At 52.1% G+C, this 14,406-nt stretch overlaps 1 protein-coding gene across 4 annotated transcripts in view; it reads left to right on the forward strand.

Moving 5' to 3' along the window:
- Positions 1-7,433: 7,433 nt before the first annotated feature.
- Ubash3a (ubiquitin associated and SH3 domain containing A) overlaps positions 7,434-14,406 on the forward strand; it is a 39,975-nt gene continuing 33,002 nt past the window's right edge. For all 4 annotated transcript variants that reach the window (XR_012911323.1, XM_075979766.1, XM_075979764.1 and 1 more), the window contains exons 1-2: positions 7,434-7,576; positions 9,233-9,286. Coding sequence is in view for 3 of the 4 variants with exons in the window: in XM_075979766.1 (XP_075835881.1) it covers positions 7,464-7,576; positions 9,233-9,286 (167 nt within the window). In the remaining variant the exon portion in view is untranslated. The remainder of the gene's footprint in view (positions 7,577-9,232; positions 9,287-14,406) is intronic.

Below are 14,406 nucleotides of genomic sequence, written 5' to 3' on the forward strand. Positions count from 1 at the left end.
CCCAAATTCTCTTGAACTATCTTTAATCCCATTGTGGTCATTTATCACGTGCCTCTTTGTTGGACCTAAAGTTCTTTCAGCTAACAAATAAAGCCCTTGGGGTGTATTCGCTTAGCAGACCAGACCACTGGCTTCTACCAACCCTAAAGTTAAGAATGCCCTCAGATACCATCTGAGACATAGGGGAGCCACGACTCCGCTTTCCTGCCTCCCATCTGTCTGATGTCCCTGGCGAGGTGTCTGAAAATGCCTTCCTTTAGACTGCCTTTTGTTCTGTGACTATAAAAGTTTCCACAATGAAACGTTACCATTCAGGGCAACTCAAACCCATGGACCCACGAGACTCCCCAATAAATCACAATGAACTATCTCTTAATTCCCTTTAGAGACAGAGATGAGCTGGGCCTTGACGGCAGCAAACTTTGTCTATTTCTAACCCCCAAATTCAAGAGAAGGAAATTGATTGGGAAATTCCTCTTGAGTCCCTCAGGGGAAAAGAATGTGTGGAGGCCTGGAGGTCTCTACGGCAAAGGAAACAGGCCAGGTAAGAAAAAGCCCAAGGAGGTGCCTTCTGTGTGGGATATGCAAAGGAAAGAATGTAGCAGAGAACAAAATGGTGGTTGTGGTAGAATGAGGAGAAGCGAGAAGAAGGTGGAGATTTAGATAGGTAGAACGGGCCAGAGTCGGGTGTCATCTACAGAGACAGTGTAGCACTGAATGCTGGGAAATCTGGAAATCGATTTCAAATGGCACTTGTTGCTCCTGCAGAGGGTGGCGTGTGGTCCCCAGCACCCATACTGGAGGGCTCATAACTGCCTGTAACTCCAGCTCCAGGGGATCCCCAACACCTTCTGTACACTCACACACGTGTGTGCACATACATACACACAAATAAGATTTTTAAATTTTTTAAATGTATTTATATTTTATGTATGAGTGCTCTATATGTACACGAGCATGCCAGAAGAGGGCATCAGATCTTTTTAGAGACGGTTGTGAGCTACCAAGTAGTTGCTGGGAATTGAACTTAGGACCTCTGGAAGAACATCCAGGGCTCTTAACTGCTGAGCCCTCTCCCAAGCCCCCAAATAAAAATTTTTGAAAAAAAAATAATAAATAAATAAATTATGTGACTATGTGTGTCGATATATGTGTACATAGAGAAATTTCTAATTAAATAAAAGTTTAAAGATATCATAGAAAAATAGAATAAACTCACTTTTTTGTTTGTTTGTTTTTTGAGACAGGGTTTCTCTGTAGTTTTGGAGCCTGTCCTGGAACTCGCTCTTGTAGAACAGGCTGGCCTGGAACTCAGAGAGATCCACCTGCCTCTGCTTCCTAAGTGCTGGAATTAAAGGCACGCACCACCACTGCCCAGCTTAAACTCACATTTTTAAGGAGAAACATTAAAGTCTCTCTACAGCAGGGAGTGCCATAGAGGTGATATCACATAGATTTAGCTTCTTGTTTGGGGTTTGACATAGTATAATGTTAGGTAGAGAGACAGAAGAAAGAAGAAGATTGGAAGGGAAAGGGGATAGATGAGATAAAAGGAAGGAAATATATATAAAAAAAAAAACCTTGTAAGAACCAGTGAGCAATAAGGACATGAAGCTGAATGTGGTGGCACATGCATTTAATCCCAGTGCTCAGGAGGCAGAGACAAGAGGAACTCCATTAGTTCAGGGCCAGCCTGAACTACACAGCAAGTTCCAGGCTAGGCAGAGCTACATGGTGAGACCATATCTCAAAATAAAATAAGAATAAGAATGTTAAAATAATAAAATAAAATATCATCATCACTCCCAGATGATATCTAGAATTCTAAATATAAGTTATTAGAATCAGTAAATATATTTAGAAGACTTTTGGATATAAAGCCCGTAGGAAGCAGTACAAATGTGGTAGCAATTTACCGTCAACAAAGCATGGCCAGGGATATCTTAAAAAGATATCGTTTATAGGGGCACCAAGGTTTGCCCATTACCTAAGGATAGTGCAATATATACCGCATACCTCTACCCAGAAACTTGCAGCAAAGTGGAAAGAGATAAAGACTAGCAAGCCTGTGTCAGGAAAGTTATTAAAGTTATTAAAAAATTCTTGAGAAACAGTTTAACAAAATAGGTTATATAAATTAATCCATACATTAAAAATTGCCAACAAAGAAACTTTTAGGCCCAGGACACTGATGAATCTGTACAATTTTTTTTTTAAAGATTTGTTATGTATGCAGTGTTCTGCCTGCATGTCTATCTGCAGGCCAGAAGAGGGCGCCAAATCTCATTACAGATGGTTGTGAGCTACCATGCAGTTGCTGGGAATTGAACTCTGGTGCTCTTAACACCTGAGCCATTTTTCCAGCCACCCCCCCCATACAAATATTTTTTAAAAAGAAATTATATAGTGTTTACAAAAATTCAGATAACTGAGAGAAAGGGGGGTACCTCTTAGTGCGTTCTTTATACTATGCCGAAGACTTAGGGGGCACCCAGCCCTGATCTGCAGGGGTGCAGACTTTCAAAACTTACAAAGTCCAGAGGAAGATCACCAGGTGTGGATCACCTGACACAGAGAAAAGAAGTAAGCCAGATGCTGGTGGCGCGTGCCTTTAATCCCAGCACTCAGGAGGCAAAGACAGTAGATCCTGTGAGTTGGAGGCCGACCTGGTCAACAGAGTGAGTTCCAGAACAGCCAAAACTGTCACAAAGAGAAACCCTGGTCTGGTTCCAGGCCTCTGGTTTCTACTATGCCATCGATGCTGGGCCCTCACTGAGACTCTTTTTGGACATCCTGCTGTTGCCCTGTGCTGTGAGATCCTGCAGCTTGGAGTCTTTGCAACAATCACAGGCAAGTAAAGGGACTTACTGCGTGACTTATTGGTCACACGGCAACTTCCATGACGAGACTTATTTTTCCTTTTTTCCTCTTAAATTTTGTTTTATTTGAGGGGTGGTTGAGGGTAGCAGGGTCAGCAGGCAGATGTGAAGGGACAGAGAAATGAACAGGACCAAGATGCATGATGTGAAAGACACATTGACTAAATAAAAAGAAAGGGGAAAAACAAACAAACAAACAAAAACAAAGAGAACCCCTGTCTTAGAAAAAAACAAAGTAGCCAGTCAAGCCAGTTCACAAACACTGATACAGAGTCCCTTAATCGAGTGTTAGCACTCTGAATCCACCAAAAGTAAAATGCATAAATGCACACGTGCATTAGTATCTATGTTTATAGAAAAGTGTGTTAAGAGTCGAAGATGAACCTTAGGAAACAAGATTGACTTAGCACTGAGAAGCATACTTTTGCCTTCACTGGAAATAATATGTCAGATTAAGGTATAGTATAATCATATACAGCCCAAATATTACAACAATTCGAAAGGAAGAGGAAAGCCACTGGTATTTGGAGATCAGGTCATATTATGTCCGTAGAAAATGCAGAAGGATCTCTGGAGTTCTGGGAGCGATAAGTAAACTCAGCAAGATCTTCGAATGTGGGTTCCTCATACAAAGACCGGTTGTACCTCTCTACCGCTGCCATACACAGTGTTTTAAAGTATCAGTTACACGGGGCTGGAGAGACAGCTCCGTGGTTAAGAGCACTGCCTGCTCTTCCAGAGGACCCCGGTTCAGTTCCCAAAATCCACACGGTAGTTTACATTACCATGGTAGCTCACAACTGGCTGTTATTCCACTTTCAGGGGGTCTGACTCCCTCCTCTGGCCTCCATGGGCACCAGACATGCATACGGTGCACATACATGTGTGCAGACAAAAATAACCATACATATAAAGATTATATATTTACCTAAAAACAGTCACAGTGGTACACTACTAAACTCCACAAATTTGGGAGGTAGCGGGAGAAGGATCAGGAGTTCAAGGTCACACATAACTGTATAATGAGTTTAACACCAACCTGAGCTATATAAAAGCCTGTATCAAATATACACCTATATAGGCTATATAGATAAATAATTTATAATAGCATCAAAAACATAAATGAAGGAGCCAGGAGATGGCTTGGCGAGTAAAGTACTTGTCATATGGCCCTTATAACCTGAGTCTTATCTCCAGAACCTGCACAAAGATGGAGAGGAAGAAGCAACTCTACCATGTAGTCATCTGGCCTCCACAAAAAGCCATGACATGCGCGCACTCACAGGTAGACAACAGACATGTCCACACAAAAAAATTATAAAATATTTTTAATTAAGAAAAGAAACTGAAAATTACGAACACTACTGGAAGAAATTAAGTAGGGAGATATACTCTATTCGGGGAATCGGAGACGTAATGTTATGAAAATGTCAGTTTTCTTTCAAATGACCTGCAAATTCAATCTAACCTCACAGATTGTTCTGGCAAGAAAAAAATGATGCATTTGTTTTTGTTGTCTTTAGCATTCCTTTCATTTCTTTATTTTTCTTAAAATCAGTTTTATTGAAATATACCCATTCTAAATACTCAATTTGGTAGTCCTGCAAAAATACGACACTTGTGCAGATACCGCTCAGTCAGGTCTCTCGGGCCATAGCTCATCCCACCCTACATTAGGCAACCACTGATCTGCTCTCTGAAACTATAGCAATCATATCTCGCCTAAAATGGCATTTAAATAGCCCCAGACAGGCAGTGTGATGGCGCCTGCCCCTGCCACTCAGCAGGATGGGCTCTTGTCTGTTCCGTCATGATGCAGGAAGCAGGGCTGTGGTTCTTCCTGCGGATGAGCACCGCTCCCTGAACTCAAAGCTCCGCACGTCTGTTCGCGGATGGATCTCGCTTGGACTGTTTGGATCGTTTCCCTTTAGGGACTATGATGAATAAAGCCACCAAGGACGTTTAAAGATGGGTTTTTGTGTGGACACACATTTTCACTTTTCCCTGGTAAAATCTCAGATCAGAAAAGGTTGTGTAGTCAGTGTAAGCTGGCTGACCTTTATAAGACGCTGTGTCAACGTGTTTTCCGAAGGGGTTGGACAAATCACGACCTCAGTAACGGGCTGTTTTAAGAGTTCCCTCGCTTTGCTGAAGGTTGACCTTGTCGGTCCTTTTGACTTGAGCTCCAAATCTAGCTGGTGCTGGGGAAATGTGCTGCGGTCTTTATTTTCATCTTCCGGTTGTGAACGAGGCTGGATCCTTCTCACCGCAGCTCCCGTCTTCACCAGGCGTCATTTAGTTTCCCAATTTTAAACTTGCTTATTGGTGCTCTCGTTAGCTGTCAGAACGCACACTTCACACACACACTGTATATTCTGGGTCTCAGACCAAGAGTGTAGGCGGGGAACATTTTCTCCCACGCTGTGGCTTACCTTTTCTTTCGTTTTCTTTATCACACTTTTCAAACAGTAGACGTTTACGACTTTGATGAAGTGGAACAAGAAAAGATCATGGATTAAGCTTGTTATGCCCTAAGAAAGTTCTATAACGTAAAACACAATATACATTTTTCTTCTAGGCTTTCTTTGGGATGATTGAAGTTTCGGGTTTTACACTTAAGCCCGTCCTCCATTTTGAATTAGCTCTATACAAGCTGTGTAGTCCCTTCCCAGGGAATCACAGTGTCCGATTAGTGACAGTAAATGAGAGGCGTCTGCACCCTCCGTGATACAACTGCTCTCTGAATTTATATTTAAAAAGCTAAGAATGAAGAACAGTCTCACAGACACAAAACCAGAGCCCTCCAACACCACAGCAGCTAAAGGAGGAACACAGAAATGAATAAATCAGACAAGAGAACACGTCAGAGCTAGAAGCAAACTACATCTGTCAGTCAGTCACATGGCGACAATCCGCTGCCATGTCCTGGTCTTGTCAACGGGAAAACGGAGACCCTTCAGCCCTCACACCATACACAAAATGGTTTCTAACCCACACCAAGCTAAACAGAAATGGCAGCTCCAGCAAACCTTCTAGGACAGAGAGGAAGACAGCGTGTTCACTGATGCAGAAAAACAACGGTTTCTGAAACGGGGTGCAGAAGATGCCAACCAGACTTTCCACAGAGTGATTTAAAAAAAACTGACAACCCAAGGAGGAAAATTAGCAGAGAGACCCAAGTAGACTCCTCCCGGGAGAGGCCAAGCCAAGGCCAGCTGGTCTGTAAAGCAGCACTGGTATCACCTTTGATGAAATGCAAATTACAACCACGGTGCACAGTGAGATGCCTGCTTCTGTACCCAGAGCAGAGGGCTAAAAGGGCCAGGCCGCCCATCCTCTGCTGGCTGGAGGGTAGCCAGTCGCCTCTGCCTGTGTGTGCATCAGCAAAGATATAGACGGAAGAAGAAGATCACGTTTGGTAGAATGCTACTCAGCAATGGCAATGCACAAACTACAGAGCATGCAAGAGCATGGATACGTCCCAGAGACATGATTTGGAGCAAGGAATCAGGACGTGAAGAGCTTAGGAGAGCATTTGCCTAGCATGGATAGGACCCTGAGTCCAATCTCTGACACCACAAAGAGAGAGAGAGAGAAGAAAAGAAAAAAAACATGAACAAAAGAAAGGAAGGAAAAAAGGAAAAGAAAGAAGGAAGGAAAGAAGGCAAGAACACATCATACCATGACATAGCATGAGTTCCAGTGTTCTAGTGGCATGAGACTTGATGTTAAAGTAATGGCGATTTGTGGGGGAGGGGGAGACCCACCAGAAGTGGCGGAGTGGGGCGGATCCTCTAAGAGAACGGAAAGTTCTGGAACAGGGTTTCATAACCTGCGTGCTGTACAGACTGCCCCAGGTTCTGTGGCAGCTGTGGTTGAAATCCACTAGCTTCCACCGTGTCCCCAGCCCTCTCAGATTTTTGACAACCACAGGTGTCTCCAGACACGGCCAACTGTCCCTTTAGAGGGGGGGTGCAACACTTAAATGCCCTCGGTCTTCCGTCATTGTTTCACTGGTCCTGGGGAAGAGAGAATGGGTTCACTCTGTGGAAATTCCTCGTGCTGCATACACAGCACTGGACTTTAAAAGCTCTTACTTCAAAAAAAAAATTCAATAAAAACTAAAAAAAAAAAAAAGGTTTTTCTAAATTTTTTTAGAGCAGGCAGAGACAGGGCATACAGTACACTTCAGTGTCATGTTGTAGACGTTGTTGCTAAGGTCCTGGGTGGCTCGGGGTGGGTGCCCAACGGAATCCATGAGAGAAACCTGTTCCAGACTTCTGCTCCCTCGACCTTCTCAGTTATCCCTTCTCCCAAATGCTTCCCACGGACACAGCAGACCCCAAAGACGAACTTCACAGCCGACCAAGCTGTGGAAAACAGGTGGGTTTGGAAAGACGCCACTGTGGACCCGCAGGGAGAACTCAAGCCCAATCATTGTGCAAACAGGATATTCGCTTGTGTCAGAAAGATCAAAAAAGACTTGAGGTTTTTCTTCACAGCCTCAGCCTGCCTCCTTCTCCGCTCTCACTTTATCTGGTCCTTGCAGTGAGCAGGCGCCTCTTGCCCAGCAAGCAGGAAGACATGGCTGCGGGGGAGACGCAGCTGTATGCCAAGGTCTCCAACAAGCTCAAGGGCCGCAACACCTCCTCGCTCCTGGACCCCCTCCTGGCCATGGGCTTCCCCACACATACCGCGTGAGTACCTGCAGCTGCCAAGGCCGGACAGCCTGGCTTCCCTGCCTGGGGTAGACCCCTCTGTTCCCCCTGCCATACCACTGGATAAGCAAGTGTTGCTGACTTCCTGCTAACGTGGTCACCTTATCGTGTGAGATGGTGGCTCCAAAGAGGGCCCCCTTCCTCCTGTTTATACATGAAATGATCTTGACCCTTGGAAGATTAGCTCCTCCCCCTGACTGAGAGAGACCCTGAAGCATGTGCACTTTAGAAGCCATGTGGGTCTCTGGCTGCCCACTTGTGGGGCTTGGAGGAGAGCGCGGGCAGATCTAACTCTCCTGCGGATCACTGACTCCGAAGGAGACGGGCAGTTCAAGGAATCTGATATGAGCCTCCATGGCTGGGACCCCCTGAGAGAACTTCCATTTGAGTTTCTAAGCAGCCGAGGGAAAGCCATTTGTCTCTAGGGAAAGTGTCTGGAATGTCCAGCCACCAAAGAGAATGAGGGAGCAATTCCAGGGACAGCAGGCTCAGGAAGACTTCGCTCGTCCAAGTCCCCAGGCCCAGAGAGGGCAGAGATGCTGCTGACCGTGGTCACATCATCCACTGCATACCTGCTTCTTAGCTGTAGTCCTTATCTCCAGGGAGACACAGGTAGGAAGTGTGCTTCAGGGAGCCCAGGTCTGGGGGTGAACCAAGCGCTCCTTCAATGCGATAAAAAGACCCTGGCCACTGTGGAGGACGTGGTATTGAAGCTAGTCTCTTCTTCCCAATATCAGGAGAGCTTTGTTGCCACTAAATGGGGAACAGAACCCAGCCCGTCAGGAAGCCATCAGTCAAATGCTCACCCGTCCCACTGCAGATGAAATCACCAAGGTCTAAAGAATAGCCTGTGGCCAGCCTAGATCAGGAGCCGGCTCTCAAAATCCCTGCTAGCTCAAACAACAGACACCCGTGTCTTAGAGCGCTTAGTTGGGCTCAGAGTAGGGCTCACAGCATGGCCTCTCTGGCATGGTCCCTCCGGGTGGCTATATCCTCGCTGCTCTTCACACAGATAGCTGGAGTACTGGGCAGCACTGCCTTGGGTTCCAGTGGGGACGACTGTGTCAGCCAATGACTGCGGGATCTGTGGCCCACTCTGGTCTGTTTGGCCCAGCTCAGCAAAATGCAAGTCGATGTATTTACATCCCAGGTCCCAGAATGAATAAGACACATGGAGCCATGAGGAAAGCAGCACTGAGCATTTGAGAGTGGGGGACCCAGGAGAGGGATGTGGACCAGTCTGCCCAGTGGTTGGGTAAGGGATACTTCCTGCTGAGCCATTGGGGTGGGGCTGCCTGTGTCCGGGAAGCACAGCCTGTCTCCGCTGACTTAGCAGGCACAAGTAGACAGGATTGGCCTTGTTGCAAAATAGCGGGGTGCAGAGAGAGGGCAGAGGTCAGGTTTTGAGTGCTAAGACTCCGAGGGCCCAGGAAGAAGAGGTCAAGCCATGGGAAGAGAGTGAGTGGGGTTGTAGCACGAGTCACGGAGTCTCCTGGGTACCTGTCGGGAAGTCCAGCAGCTTGGCCCTGGTAGGACACAGCGTGGACAAGCAGCCTCTGCACTACTGGGACTCATTCCTTCCAAGGGAAAAAAAAAATAACTGAGCCTTGACCATCCTGTGTTCACAATCTGCAGGCTCAAAGCGCTAGCAGCGACAGGGAGGAAGACGGCAGAGGAGGCGGCAGACTGGTGAGTGGAATGGGAGCTGCAGGCCTACAGGGGTAGGAGGAGGTTGGGGTGGCGCCACCTGGACTCTATTGCCCGGGTGGATCCTCTGAGGGCAATGCGGTGTCTGTTGAAGTGAAGCAAAATGATGTCCACTCCCACTCAGCCCACTCTGAGCCCAGGGAGGAAATATAACCCTCCTTAAGACAGTAGGAGAGGACCTACAGATATTCTCACGGAAAAGTCAGATTTAGGACTCTAGAAGGATCCTGCCCAGCATGGGTTCCACTCCCTAGCGCAGAAGCATGCTCACACACACACACAAACATATAAACAAAAAAAAAAAAAAGAAACTGACTTAATCCAAATCTGACTTTAAAAAAGTTCTGGTTTGCTGGGCGGTGGTGGCGCACACCTTTAATCCCAGCACTCGGGAGGCAGAGGCAGGCGGATCTCTGTGAGTTCGAGACCAGCCTGGTCTACAAGAGCTAGTTCCAGGACAGGCTCCAAAACCACAGAGAAACCCTGTCTCGAAAAACCAAAAAAAAAAAAAGTTCTGGTTTATGATGTATGTTAAATAAGTATGAAGGTGTCATTTTTGTTGACATAGAATTCACCATGCTCTCAGGCCACTGAAGATGGAGGGAGAATTTAAACAGTTGAGAATCCCCAGGGTATCTCAGGATACACCCGGAATGGGGGGTAAGGAAACACGACCTTCCTTAACACCCACCCCAGCTACCTGCCATCACCGTCAGCCCCCTGCCTGGGGAATGTGGGGTGAATCCTTGTTCTTAGGAGCTCCTCCCGGCCTTGCTATAACTTGGTGCCATCCTCCCACCCAGCTGGGAAGTCCCTCCTGCTCTTATCTGAAGCAGCCACAGTGCCAATCAAAAGCAGATCCTGGGCTTAGCTGTGGCTCCGTGCTGAGGGCTTGCCCTGAGAGCGTGCATGGGGACCTGGGTTCTATGTTAGTCTCCTTTACTGTTGCTGAGATCAAATTCTGACAAAGGCCACTTAAAGAAGGAACAGCTAATTTGGGAGTGTTTGGGTGCGCTCCCTACCATGGCGGGAAAGCCGTACAAGTGTGAGCCTGAAGAAGCTGCTCTCTTCCTACCCATGGAGAGAAAGCTGAGAGAAATTTGAGTGTTGGTGCACACAGCATGCTCAGAGGTGCCAGCCCTCCCCCCACACACTGCTGGTGCCCACCTCACTCTCTCCATTTTGCTCAGCTCTGTTCCCCTACCCATGGGGTGGTGCCACTCATTCAGGTTGACCCAGCCTAGAGGTTCCCTCATGGACGAGCCTGGCAGTTGGTCTTTAGGATTCATTCTAGAGTCTAACAAATGAGCAATCAATATTTACCATCCCGGGTTCCATTCCCAGACCTACCAAAACAAAACAAAAGTCCTTCCAGCCCTGGATAAAAGCCTGTGAATGGGTTTCAGGGTTCTGTGATCTAGGAGAACCTCTTCTTATAAGACCACAGGCAGGGGTGCACAGGCAGAGGTGCACAGGCAGAGGACACACAGGCAGGGGACACACAGGCAGGGGATGCACAGCAGGGACACACAGGCAGGGGTGCACAGGCAGGGGACACACAGGCAGGGACACACAGGCAGGGGACACACAGGCAGAGGTGCACAGGCAGGGACACACAGGCAGGGGTGCACAGGCAGGGGACACACAGGCAGGAGACACACAGGCAGGGGATGCACAGGCAGAGGTGCACAGGCAGGGACACAGAGGCAGGGATGCACAGGCAGGGACACACAGGCAGGGGACGCACAGGCAGGGGACACACAGGCAGGGGACACACAGGCAGGGACACACAGGCAGGGGTGCACAGGCAGGGACACACAGGCAGGGGACGCACAGGCAGGGGACACACAGGCAGGGGACACACAGGCAGAGGTGCACAGGCAGGGACACACAGGCAGGGGTGCACAGGCAGGGGACGCACAGGCAGGGGACACACAGGCAGGGGTGCACAGGCAGGGGACACACAGGCAGGGGTGCACAGGCAGGGGTGCACAGGCAGGGGACACACAGGCAGGGGACACACAGGCAGGGATGCACAGGCAGGGGACACACAGGCAGGGGACACACAGGCAGGGGACACACAGGCAGGGGTGCACAGGCAGGGGTGCACAGGCAGGGGACACACAGGCAGGGGTGCACAGGCAGGGGACACACAGGCAGGGGTGCACAGGCAGGGGACACACAGGCAGGGGACACACAGGCAGGGGTGCACAGGCAGGGGACACACAGGCAGGGGACACACAGGCAGGGGTGCACAGGCAGAGGTGCACAGGCAGGGGTGCACAGGCAGGGGACAAACAGGCAGGGGACACACAGGCAGGGGACACACAGGCAGGGGACACACAGGCAGGGGACACACAGGCAGGGGACACACAGGCAGGGGACGCACAGGCAGGGGACACACAGGCAGGGGACACACAGGCAGAGGTGCACAGGCAGGGACACACAGGCAGGGGTGCACAGGCAGGGACACACAGGCAGGGGACGCACAGGCAGGGACACACAGGCAGGGGTGCACAGGCAGGGGACACACAGGCAGGGGTGCACAGGCAGGGGTGCACAGGCAGGGGACACACAGGCAGGGGACACACAGGCAGGGGTGCACAGGCAGGGGACGCACAGGCAGGGGACACACAGGCAGGGGACACATAGGCAGGGGTGCACAGGCAGGGGTGCACAGGCAGGGGACACACAGGCAGGGGACACACAGGCAGGGGACACACACAGGCAGGGGTGCACAGGCAGGGGACACACAGGCAGGGTTGCACAGGCAGGGGACACATAGGCAGGGGTGCACAGGCAGGGGACACACAGGCAGAGGACACACAGGCAGGGGTGCACAGGCAGGGGACACACAGGCAGGGACACACAGGCAGGGGTGCACAGGCAGGGGACACACAGGCAGGGGTGCACAGGCAGGGGACACACAGGCAGGGGTGCACAGGCAGGGGACACACAGGCAGGGACACACAGGCAGGGGACACACAGGCAGGGGACACACAGGCAGGGGACACACAGGCAGGGGACACACAGGCAGGGGTGCACAGGCAGAGGTGCACAGGCAGGGACACACAGGCAGGGGACACACAGGCAGGGGACGCACAGGTAGGGGACGCACAGGCAGGGGACGCACAGGCAGGGGACGCACAGGCAGGGGACACACAGGCAGGGGACGCACAGGCAGGGGACGCACAGGCAGGGGACACACAGGCAGGGGACACACAGGCAGGGGACACACAGGCAGAGGTGCACAGGCAGGGGACACACAGGCAGGGCTGCACAGGCAGGGGACACACAGGCAGGGGACGCACAGGCAGGGGACACACAGGCAGGGGACGCACAGGCAGGGGACGCACAGGCAGGGGTGCACAGGCAGGGGTGCACAGGCAGGGGACACACAGGCAGGGGTGCACAGGCAGGGGACACACAGGCAGGGGACACACAGGCAGGGGACACACAAACAGGGGACACACAGGCAGAGGTGCACAGGCAGGGACACACAGGCAGGGGTGCACAGGCAGGGGACACACAGGCAGAGGACACACAGGCAGGGGACACACAGGCAGGGGACACACAGGCAGGGGACACACAGGCAGAGGTGCACAGGCAGGGACACACAGGCAGGGGTGCACAGGCAGGGGACACACAGGCAGGGGCGCACAGGCAGGGGACACACAGGCAGGGGACACACAGGCAGGGGACACACAGGCAGGGGTGCACAGGCAGGGGACGCACAGGCAGGGGTGCACAGGCAGGGGACGCACAGCCAGGGGTGCACAGGCAGGGGACACACAGGCAGGGGACACACAGGCAGGGGTGCACAGGCAGGGGTGCACAGGCAGGGGACACACAGGCAGGGGTGCACAGGCAGGGGACGCACAGGCAGGGGTGCACAGGCAGGGGACACACAGGCAGGGGTGCACAGGCAGGGGACACACAGGCAGGGGTGCACAGGCAGGGGACACACAGGCAGGGGACACACAGGCAGGGGTGCACAGGCAGGGACACACAGGCAGGGGACACACAGGCAGAGGACACAGGCAGGGGTGCACAGGCAGGGGTGCACAGGCAGGGGACACACAGGCAGGGGACACACAGGCAGGGGACACACAGGCAGGGGTGCACAGGCAGGGGACACACAGGCAGAGGTGCACAGGCAGGGACACACAGGCAGGGGTGCACAGGCAGGGACACACAGGCAGGGGACACACAGGCAGGCGACACACAGGCAGGGGACACACAGGCAGGGGACGCACAGGCAGGGGTGCACAGGCAGGGGACACACAGGCAGGGACACACAGGCAGGGGACACACAGGCAGGGGACACACAGGCAGGGGACGCACAGGCAGGGGACGCACAGGCAGGGGTGCACAGGCAGGGGACACACAGGCAGGGACGCACAGGCAGGGGACACACAGGCAGGGGTGCACAGGCAGGGGACACACAGGCAGAGGTGCACAGGCAGGGACACACAGGCAGGGGTGCACAGGCAGGGACACACAGGCAGGGGTGCACAGGCAGGGGACACACAGGCAGGGGACACACAGGCAGGGGACACACAGGCAGGGGTGCACAGGCAGGGGTGCACAGGCAGGGGTGCACAGGCAGGGGTGCACAGGCAGGGGACACACAGGCAGGGGTGCACAGGCAGGGGACACACAGGCAGGGGACACACAGGCAGGGGACACACAGGCAGGGGACACACAGGCAGGGGTGCACAGGCAGGGGACACACAGGCAGGGGTGCACAGGCAGGGGACGCACAGGCAGGGGTGCACAGGCAGGGGACGCACAGGCAGGGGACGCACAGGCAGGGGACACACAGGCAGGGGACACACCGGCAGGGGACACACAGGCATGGGTGCACAGGCAGGGGTGCACAGGCAGGGGACACACAGGCAGGGGTGCACAGGCAGGGGACACACAGGCAGGGGACACACAGGCAGGGGACACACAGGCAGGGGACACACAGGCAGGGGCGCACAGGCAGGGGACACACAGGCAGGGGGCGCACAGGCAGGGGACACACAAGCAGGGGACACACAGGCAGGGGTGCACAGGCAGAGGACACACAGGCAGGGGACACACAGGCAGGCGACACA

The sequence above is a fragment of the Microtus pennsylvanicus genome, chromosome 7, assembly GCF_037038515.1.
Source record: "Microtus pennsylvanicus isolate mMicPen1 chromosome 7, mMicPen1.hap1, whole genome shotgun sequence".
NCBI classification, from domain to species: domain Eukaryota; kingdom Metazoa; phylum Chordata; class Mammalia; order Rodentia; family Cricetidae; genus Microtus; species Microtus pennsylvanicus.